The following is a 10,777-nucleotide window of genomic DNA, read 5'->3' as shown; positions in this document are numbered from 1 at the left end:
CTGAAGAGAAACTTGTGTGACTGTAGTGTTTGGTTTGGGAAGATTAGCTTTTTTTCCCCATAAACTTGTCACCCTACCCTTGCCATTCCCTCATGTGCCCTCTTGTTCCCCAGATCCCATCCTGAAGCCCAAGCAGCCACAGCCCTCAGCAGCCTCCTGGCCTTCCTCCCTATGTAATCAATCTCCATGCAGTGTCCCCTCTGCATGGAGATTGGAGCTCGAGCTGGAGCAAGATCCTACCTCCCCGGCCACAGGACTACACAGACAGGGGCCAGGTAGAGCCCCAGGAGCTGCAGGCCCTGATGGGGAGGAGCTGGAGGCTGATGGAGAGAAGGGCTCCTGGTGCTGTCCCTAACACATCAAGACCGATCATGGCGATTCCTGCCTCCCTGTGCACTTATCCACCTCCAGCCCTCTCTCCCTTCCTCCTCAGTTCAACCCCTCCACCTATTCCCCTCCCTCCACCCGTCTCTCCACATCTCCGTCTACCTCCACCTTCCATTCACCCATTACTCCATCCCTTCTTCTATCCATGCAGAGCAGTAACAATCGGTGGCACTGGCTTTCCAAGGCTTAACCCACAGGTCCCAGTGCCATGAGCACTCTTCTACCATTTGGTGGAGCTGGGGGCACTGCAGTAACACCAGGCCTGATCCCGGAGGAGCTGGGCCACAAAGGCTGCCCCGGTGGATTAGTGGCTGTGTAAGGGCAGAGCAGGGACTCAACAGGTATTATCTGCCAGCAGCCAGATTTTACATGATTTAACCAGTGTTTTCTGTCTTGGAGACTCCAAATTCCCTACTAAGTTAGTGCAATAGTGCATTAAAACAGGCTGCACACACTGCAAAATCATTTATCAGGAGCCATAAGCACATTCAGTTTAGGTAGGAAGAGTTGCTGCAAATCAAAGTCTGCCCAGCAGCCTGGACTTCAGCTGGGGTCTTACATGAGACCATACTATAGGCTGTGAGCTGTTCAGGGGTCCATAGCAGGACCATCTTCCTGCAGATGCAGAAGTCATATTTCCTGTGCTTTTTTCTTTAAGAGCCTTTTCAAGGCCATAGGGCAGAGAGCTTTGGGAAGCTCAGAGTGCTGAGAAAATTCCCCCCCGTTACACTGAGTTCACGGCTGGGGGTGCAGCAGCATGGTACCTGACTCCTGCAAGGAGGACCCTTCAGGCCAGGCAGCTTTGCCAACTGCAAAGGAAAATGCTGTTTCATCTGACTGATGTTTACATGTCAGCCTCACAGCTGGTTTCACGTTTAACTGAGGCCACGAAGCAAAACCCCACCAGCAAGAACTGCCCAGCAGATACCTGCCCTAAGCTGTCAGGCTATTTGCACTACTGCAGGTGTTTGCAATATAGCCACTGCAAATTGTTTTTAGTTGCTGCTTTTATTTCCATAGTCTTGATGTTCCTTGTAAAGCATCTAACTCAGCAGAGCTCCACCGACAATACACAGCAAATTGGAGCCATACCTGTCAGTTCTTAGTTGGAGATTCCTCGAGCACCAGCTTGCAGTTGCCTGCTGAAGGGACCCCTGTTTTCCCCATGCATGAAGTCTGCATCCCCCACTGTTACCACTGACATTACTACCTGTTCAAGGCAGCTAACTGGCAGGTACATCAATATTAATATTTTATTATGTTGTCAAAGCCCTGCACAGGAAGTTGATGTAACAGGTTGCTAATGCACTGCAATTCGTGCCCAGAATTGATTTCCAGGCCATTGAGGTCAGCTTTGGAGACAGTATTGAACCTTGCTTTGGAGTCCAACTGTTTGCTGCCTTCCTCCTTCAAAGCAAAATCAAGACAAAAGACCATAACTGGAATTTCATTCTCCTACAGAACATTACACTGGGGGATGCAGCTCTCTTCATCTCTCAGTGTGAGACACTTTACCGGATATGATTTGTTCTTAAGAGTGAAGCCCCGTTTCAGCCAAATCCCAGGATGGGGGGGCCCCCATGCAGATCCATATCCAGAAGTCTGGTTACCAAGATTCAGTGAGTACTCAAATTGGACCAGACTATGCCAGCTGCCTGCAGAAGCAAGACCTGCATGGGCAGAAGACAGCCACGTCAGGAGCGAAGGCCAAGCAACTAGCTTTACAAGCCCCTGGCCCTCCCTACCAAAGAATGGGCTTAACTCCGGGCTCCAGCACGGTACGAGACTGGAGTAGCAGCGCTAAACTCCTCTTATCTAGCTTTCTGATTTTTAGCACAAACCAAAGCATGGCAAGATGCTATTAGTATAAGCCATATACAAATGAATGGAAAAGCAGTTGAAGAAAAGGTAAGTAATTGGATTTACCATTTATTGGAGAATGCCAAACCAGCCCATTTAAAATACTATCTGCTGCTAAATGATGCACTGCCTACTAGCAGCAATTTGAAAGATTAAAGTCCCTCTTATTCCACAAAGAACTGTGAAACTGCTCATTGAAAACTCTTTAAAACTCCTTGTCCAGGGGCCTGGAGATGTGAAGGGTCTCCGAGCCCTGCCTGACGCCTGCTGCAGACAGCTGACCTCCCGCCACACCCTGCCAGCCCCCAGTGCTGCTCTCACACCACCTCCTCAAAAGAAGAGAGGGGGAAATACAATGTAAAGGGCTCACGGGTTGAGATAAGGTCTGGGAGATTCCTCACCAATTATTGTCACAGGCAAAACAGACTCAACTGAGGGAGATTAATATGATTTATTGCTTAGTACTAGCTTAGTACTAGCAGCAGAGAGAAACAAAAAGCAATCTTAAAAATCACCTTTGTACCCCATCCACCTTCCTCTCTACCTCTTTCCCCTGGGCAGCACAGGGAATGGGGGCTGCAGTCAGTCCAGCACGCTTCCTCATCTGCTGCTCCTTCGTGGTCACTCCCTTCCTGCTCCAGCATGGGGTCTCTCTCATGGGGCTGGGTCTCTATGCTGATGCTACGTGGGCTTCTCACAGGCTGCAGCTCTTCAAGAACTCCTCCAATATGTGTCTGTTCTATGGGGTCACAGAATGACTTGGGTTGGAAGGGACCTCAAAGATCCTCTAGTTCCACCCCCCCACCATAGGCAGGGATGCCACCCACTAGATGAGGTTGTTCATGGCCTCATCCAACCTGGTCTTGAACACCTCCAGGGATGGGGCATCCAAAACCTCTCTGGGCAACCTGTTCCAGTGCCTCACCACCCTCTGAGTGGAGAATTTCCTGCTGACCTCTCATCTAAATCTCCCCTCTTTTAGTTTAAAACCAAGGGGGAACCCTTGTCCTGTCATTATCTGATTGAACAGCCGCTCTCCATCTTTTTTATGTCCCCTTTAAGTATTAAAAGGCTGCAACGAGGTCACCCTGGAGCCTTCTCTTCTGTAGGCTGAACATCCCCATCTCTCTCAGCCTTTCTTCATACGAGAGCTGCTCTAGTCCTTTGATCATCTTTGTGGCCTCCTCTGCACCTGTTCTAACAGGTCCAAATCCTTGTGCTGGGGGCTGCAGCCCTGGGCACAGTGCTCCCCGTGGGGCCTCACAAGGGCAGAGTGAGTCCAACTGCTTCAACACGGGTCCCCCACAGGCAGCAACTCCCCCCACACCTCCTGCTCCTGCTTGGGCTCCTCGCCACGGGCTGCATCTCCCGTGGAGACTCTCCGTGGACCACAGCCTCCTCCAGACCAGCTCCACTGTGGGCTGCAGCGTGGAGATCTGCCCTGCCGCGGGACCCACGGGCTGCAGGGGGACAGCCTGCTCCACCAGGAGCCTCTCCACAGGCTGCAGGGAAACTTCCGCCGCCTGCTACGGAAAACCCATGGGCCCGGCGGTGGGCCAGGGGCTGCGGCCCCGCAGATCCCCGCGTCCCCTGGCCCAGCGCCGGGCCCCGGCTGCTTGCCCGGCGCTTGCGCTGCGCCGCCCCATGGTGGCTCCGGGGCGGGCCCGGCGCTGCGGAGCGGCTGAGAGGCGGCGCTGCGGGCTGAGCGCAGCGACAAGATGGCGGGGCGGGTGAGTGAGGGGAGGAGAAGGGGGAGACGCGGCTCCTTCCCGCCTTCGGTGCGGCCCCTTCGGGTCGCTTTTCTCCTCTTTGAGCGGCTTTGGAGGGCTGGTTTCTCGCAGGGCAGTCGCTTAGCGGGGTGGGGTGCTGCGAGGATGTGGTGATCCCTCTTCTCGTTTATTGGGGTTTTGGGGTTCCCCGAGGGTGCGGTGAGGCTGTGGGGGGCTCTCTGGTTGTGGGGCAGGGCTGTGGGGTCCTCCAGGGGTGCTCTGAGGTCCTCCAGGGGTGCTGTGAGGCCGTGGTGACACCTTGACGAGAGGGTTCCCTTAGGGGTGCCATGAAGCCTGGTGACCTCTCTCCCTTTGGGGTGCGGGATAGAATTTAGGATCCGTCAGGGGTGCTGTGGGGTTCCTGCGGGGGAGCAGGGGGGTGTCTTAGGGTCTCCTGAGGGTGCTGTGAAGCTCTGGTGATCCCTCGGTGCTGTGGCTGAGGTTCTAGGGCTCCTTTAGAAGCGCTGTGAGGCTGGGATGTGCCTGCACCCTACGGGGTGTAGGGCAGGGTCATTGGGACCCCTAAGAGCTCTGCAAAGCCCCAGAGGTACTTTGGTGCTTGGGAGGGGCTTTAAGGTTCCCTAAGGATGCTGTGAGGTTATAACACCCCCCTAGCACTGTGGGGAGCAGGGAAAGGTTTTTGGGGTGCCCCAGGAGATCCTTGTCCTGGTTGTGGAGTGTGGGGTGACGTTGTTGGGTCCCCCCAGGTTGCTCTGAGGCCCCGGTGGGATATGGGACGGGTTTTCTGTGGCCCTGCTGACTCCTCTGTGGACACTGGCCAAGCACCATCCTGTGACGTGGGTCCAAGCTGTGTTGTGTTAAAACACCCCTGCAGGTTTGTGCAGGGTTTTACTGTGCACTTACTAAAAATAATAATAATAAATTGTTGGCGACTGCTTAGGTAAAATTAGCAAGTGGTCAAAAAGGCCTTAAAATGTAAAAGGACAGTCTTGTCTGTTAAATCACTTTGGTGTTGCCTGCTATATCCCCTCTGTTTTCAGGTCCAACCTCCAAGAGCTGCAAGCCGCAGTTAAGGTTGCTCAGCTCTGTGCCGTGAGCTCAGTCATCCTCTGCTGGACGCCAGCTTGTGAAAGTCACGTTTCTTGTTACTGCCTGCTTCAGGCTGAAATCTTCTGTCTTGACCCAACAATCTCATTGACTGAGATCTTGGGGAATGGGTTTTCTGGTAGTTTTTTTCTGTGGTGTTTTTGCCTGGTGGATGCAACAGCAGATGGTGCAGTGATGTGGTGTAGAGCAGTGGGGAAAAATTTGGCCCGGTGATAAGCTATGCGTCACAGGTGAGCAGATCTGCTGGAGTGCCACCTCAAAAATGCTGCTGTTAATTGAGAAAAAAAGTGTTACGCAGTCTTTCTATTATGAAGAGCTTTTCTTCTGTCCTTGCTCCAGATCTGTGGTCCCACTTTCTTCCTTCTACCTTTCTACGTCATCCCAATGTTTGCTGCAGTGATCCCACCAGCTAATCTAGGAGGAATCTGTTTTGTTTGACTAGCCTTTTTCAGTTTTCTTGTCTTGCCATAATCAGGAGCCCAGTGCTTTAATCCATTTTAAGATTGTTTTAGCCATAACGAGCGATACTGGTCTGAGACTCCTTATAGTCTAAACTAATCTGGCTGCTGCCATCTTGTCCTGTCTGTGCTCGCTGGGTACCCTGAGCCTATTTGACATGCTGAGTTGACAGAGAACCATCCACATAGTTCCCTGAGTTAGTTTTCAGTTGCCCTGGCGTGCTGGAAAAACTTAATGAACGGTCTGAGTGGTGGTGACTGAGGTTGTGGGGAGTAAGGAGAGGGATCAGCCCCAACTTTTCCTGCTGCTGTGAGCTCTTCTGTGCTTTTGTGCTTGCAAGAACCTGAAAAAATCTGCCTTTATTTGGCTAACTTGGATGCATTGTGGAGAAAAGCGGGGATTTATGCAAATCTAGGAGAAAGGTTGGAGCTTCATTGTCACATAATCTGGCAGTTCAAGAAGGCGATACTTTCCTTGGGTTACCAGGAAGCCTCTTGCTATTCAGGATTTTCGTGAATTATCTATAAATATAATTGTTGCCGAATTATCAGGTTATTTAATGCCGTGAGGAGTATTCTGAAGCAAAGTGTTTCGTACCGCTTTCTGAGCCTGGTCCAATCTTGCACTATGGTGAATGCTGTTAATGTAAATTAGTAAACAAGCTGTCTGCTCCCTCCAGCTTGCATGTGGGATAGCAGCAGCTCAGAAAATGATGCAGAGGTCAGATGAGCAAGCAACAGCATACATTTCGGATGTGACATTGGACCTGTTGTGATCCTTGTCTATGTAAGTAAGGAACAGTGGGTAGGAGGATGGAGGTGTGTGATATCTCTAGATGCAGCAGGTGAGTCTGATGCTGGAACACTGATGCTGTTCTGTTGTCAACATTTTTAAAAGGTGCATAAACCTGGAGAACACACGGAGAAAGCTTCAGGGAGTACTCGTGGCCTGAAAAAATGTCCTGCAATGCAACCTAGAGCTTAGTCTATTTTATTAGACTCTATTAGATTTGACTTGTGTATGTGTACTTTTACAGAGAGAAATGAATGGCTTTCCTGAGGTAGAAGAGAGACAAAATCATCTGTTAACATTGTAAATGATGGATACAAACGGCAGGCCAAATATTATTAATTCCCAGTGCAGTTTGAGGTGTATTCCTCTACTCCCTTAATTGCACTGGCTTCCCTCAGTTGCAACGTCGATACAGTACTTAATGGTGATGGAAGCTTACAGGAAAAATAGTTTATGCTGATTAGAAATAATGGCTGCTTCTGTTCCGGTTTGTCCTCTGTCTCCGCATGCAGTCACGAGGTACGCAGGCAGCCCCTTGAGCTTGCGAGGACGTCGGTCGGTATCTGTGAGAGAGGAGGGAACGCATAAAGCCGCCTGGATGCGTCCGTGGTCAGTTCTGGTTCCCTTGCACCGAGAGTGGGCCTCTGGAAGATGGCTGGTGCTGTAGGTCACTGATGTGCACCTCATTAGGAATTACTTCTCAAAGGGATGTAGAAAGGCCAGATGATTTCTTTTTTAGCATGTGGCGCGTTTAGAGACTTGTCAGCCTTATTCCAGCCAGTGTCAAGCTGCTGATCCAGAATGAGCTGTGTTTCTGCTCCTATCTGCACCAGATCAAGGAGCTACGTGGATGAGTGGTGTAGGGAATAAAGCAGGGTTATGTGGCTGCAGTTCTACCCTTACAAGCTGGCAGGAGGTCTTCCTTCAGAGTCAAGCATGCTGAATGTCGACTTGGTAGAGTGGAAGTTGGTGATGATCCCATCAGAGACTGGTGTGTGTTTTGTGAGGGATTATTACAGTTCTGCGATAGCTGCAACCTGTGTAACCGAACCTTTGTTTTTTTTATTTGCTGTTTGGGACTCATATATGTAAATTAAGCATCAGATGGTATTCCCGTTGGCACAGTGGTAGGAGACACTAGGCTGTTTGCCTCTCAGAAGAAATTCCTATCTGTATCTGGTTGGAGATGATTTTGGTTTCGTTCAGTTAATCGTAGCCTTTAGTTTATCTCACAGAACTGTATCGTAACCTCTCTAGAAGAGCAGGTGACTTGAGCAGAAGATGCATTGCAGGTATTGTTGAAATCAACTGTCAAACTGAGAAAATAGAGCTGTTGTGGGAATGGCAGCGAGGACAGGCTGTACCCTTCGGTGTAATGTGACGCTGGAGACGTTGCTGGACTAACACGTGCTCTCTTCTACTCCTTGCAGTCAAAGGACAGTTTTAGGCTGGGTAGTTTGGTAGGAGCTTTGAAATAACGAGGGTAAGTTTCATGTTTATTAAAGCTATAAATTCTCATTTCTTACCTCTTCTGCTAACATACGGAACCTCACTTCATAGCTGCAGGTGTCATTAGGCAACATACAAAACATTTGTGAATCAGCTTGGTTCGTTCTTAGTGTGGTTCTCGTTCTTCTGTCATCGCTTACACTTTTGGAAATACTAAAAAGCACAGTGTTTTTAGCAGTGTTTTAGGGGAATGGAAGAAAACTAAATCTGGATGGTTTAGATCTCTTCTGCAGCTGTGTTCTTGTCTTGTGAACTCATTGCAAATACACCTGTGTGCTTCTTACAGGAGTGCTGGTTTATGCAAACCCATGCCAGATTATTTGGAATAAAATTCTGCCAGCTGTGAGACCACACGAATGCTTGCGGCCACGGGATATCTGACCTTGTCATCTTTGATTACTTTTAATCTGTTGCTTGGCTTAGCGTTGTAGAAACTGTGTCCCCAAGCTTATACTGAGTAAGACAATGCAACGGGGAGATGTCAGCGAGGCCTCTCGTCCTCTGCTTTTGGAGATGTTGGTATGTCACTTCTTTTCTTGCCAGGGCAGGTCAGAGTTTGCCATCTGTAGCCAAGGAGCTGAAAAAAATCTGGAAAAAATAAAAAATCTTTTTGTGGTTCCCTTTAAGTGTGAATTTCTTAAACGTTGCTCTCTTTTCCATAACAAGATCTACTCTCTTCCTATCCTTGGCTCTTAGAGTGCAGAGGTCGTTCAGGAGAGGACCCTGTGGTCTGGGAGATGCCCTAGCTGTATATCTGGAGCAAGCTCATAACTGTCATAACATCGGCTCTGCTTAAGTCCCCAGAAAAGCAGTCCTTGGAAAATAGTCATGGTTACGTTCTGCTAAATCGCCTATACAGGCAGGACGTGGTTTTCAGTGGAATAAAATTATTGATTCATTTTTTTTTTAACATGAAAATGTACTAGGAATCTGAAAACTAAAATACGGCTTTTTATGGTAGGTCTCCGTCGTTTTCTGATCCAGATGGGAGTTGGTGGCTGCTGGCCAAACACACTCTGAGGGGACAAGCTTTAGGAAGAGCTGATACAGTGACTGTTAGCTGACCCCTGAACGCTGTGACAGATAGTGACAAGGTAGTAACTGAAATATTTTGGAGAGACCAGGGTCAGAGCGTGGGCTCTGTGATGCAGCCATTTGCCAGGCGTATCCGTCAGGACGTTGTCTCAAATCCAGGCCGTTCTCTGGCAGAGACCTGATTCTGTGAATAGTTTCCCTGCCATCCATTTCAACAAGTTCCTTGACTTTCAGGAGTTGGAGAGTTGTGTTGGAGAAGATCTGTGAACAGAAAATTTCAAGCAAGGAACACTGCCACTAGGGTTAATGTCCTGTTACTGTGGGATGGAGCTGACTGGTACTGGCTTGTTAAATCAAGGCTGAGTGTATCGCTCGTCTTGCTCTCTCGTGCCCTGTTCCAGTGCTGGCGTGCTCTTTTGTATGTAAGTAGGTCATGTAGTTCAGAAGGGTTCAGTATGTGCAGCATAAAAAGATAGAACCCGTTTCTGCAGTCTTCTGGGCTGCAGTAAGGCAGCGACCTTCTATCAGAAAAACTCTGGGGTAAGTTGTGCCCTGAAGTTGTGTGAAGTTACTTGCTTTTCCTGTAGAAGCGAGCTGCTTTAACTGGGGAGCACTCGGTACAGTTGTCAGTGCTGGGTACAGCCCGTCACTGATGGGCTGAGTTGGAAATAATCAAGGGATGGCGGCATCTCAGGCTGTCACAGGGCAAATGCCAAGTTAAAGAGAGTATTTTTAGTCTTGTTTTTGTTGCCATTGAGTAATTTTTCTAAATAAATGGAAGGAATTTGCATCCGGTAGGTGTCTTCCTAGCCAGCGTGTCAGAGTCCTCTGACTTGCATCCTAGGCTAATATCTTATGGTTGTGTAAAGTTTTGTTCTTTTAAGGATTCTTCAGAGAGGTTTAGATGAAACACGACAAGTGGCAATTCCCTGTAATTAAATAGTTGATTGCTTGGCTCTTGGAAGAAATGTGAGGCAACATCAACTCCAAAAATGGAGGTGTTAATTACAAATGCAGGTATTCTGGGTCATTATTTCTTAATTGGAAAGTGGAGCTGGTGTTTTCACGCTCAGGGAACAGCTTTCTGATTATATGACAGAGCAGCACGGGTACAGATCCATGTTCTGATAACACTTTTCTGGTAATACTGTGAAGAACTGGTATGGAGAAGGACATCTGCTGGGCAGAACAGCCTGTTTAATTAGATTATAGACACTATACTGGTAGCTTGTAGTTCTCCTTTAGCACACTTGTTTCTCATGTGCCTTTTGACCAGGCAAACCTTCTAGTCTTGGAATTACAACTTCTGGGTTTGATAACGCTGCAAAGTACTGGCAGTACAGCCAAATCCCCAGAGCTACATGCAGGTTCTTAGCTGCACCCAGTAAAATAGCACCGGGGTAACAAAGCTCCCTGCAGAACTGACCTCACCTGGCTGTAAACTTTGCAAACAAAAAGTAAGCAGAAGTCACCACCCTACGAAAAAAAAACCACCCTAATTGCCAAGATGGGTGCCCCTGTGCTAATAAAATGGCTTTCACGTGTTACGATGGAAGTCATTTCTCTATTGCTGCTCAGGCCCGTGAGGGAAGCAGGTGTCTGCTGTTAGATGAAGCAAGTGGAAATGCGTCGTGTATACCGTGAGGGCTCACTGGGGTCTGTATTGCTGCCCCCCTAATGCAATCATTCCTCTTTTAATAGGAGAAGATTGGCGTTTACGAGCTTGTCGCAGAGAGAGAATGCAGCTCCTTCCAGATCAGAACAAAAGCTTCCAGCCGACTAACCTAGCGGTCACAAGGAGCAGATGGGAAGGACGGTGCTGAGCAGCCTCAGGGCTGCTTGTCCTGGGGCACCTTGAGTGTAGTCTGCTGGGCGCTGCAGGGCTCTTTGTGTGGCTG

At 49.1% G+C, this 10,777-nt stretch overlaps 1 protein-coding gene across 1 annotated transcript in view; it reads left to right on the top strand.

Annotated features, from left to right (window-relative positions):
- Positions 1-3,840: 3,840 nt before the first annotated feature.
- The window catches only part of NSF (N-ethylmaleimide sensitive factor, vesicle fusing ATPase), a 79,172-nt gene continuing 72,235 nt past the window's right edge, over positions 3,841-10,777 (top strand). The window contains exon 1 of the mRNA XM_035347653.1: positions 3,841-3,977. Within this exon, the coding sequence (XP_035203544.1) occupies positions 3,966-3,977 (12 nt within the window). The 5' untranslated portion in view covers positions 3,841-3,965. The remainder of the gene's footprint in view (positions 3,978-10,777) is intronic.

This window comes from Oxyura jamaicensis, chromosome 27 (assembly GCF_011077185.1).
Source record: "Oxyura jamaicensis isolate SHBP4307 breed ruddy duck chromosome 27, BPBGC_Ojam_1.0, whole genome shotgun sequence".
Taxonomy (NCBI): domain Eukaryota; kingdom Metazoa; phylum Chordata; class Aves; order Anseriformes; family Anatidae; genus Oxyura; species Oxyura jamaicensis.
This window is presented reverse-complemented; position numbering and strand designations above follow the sequence as displayed.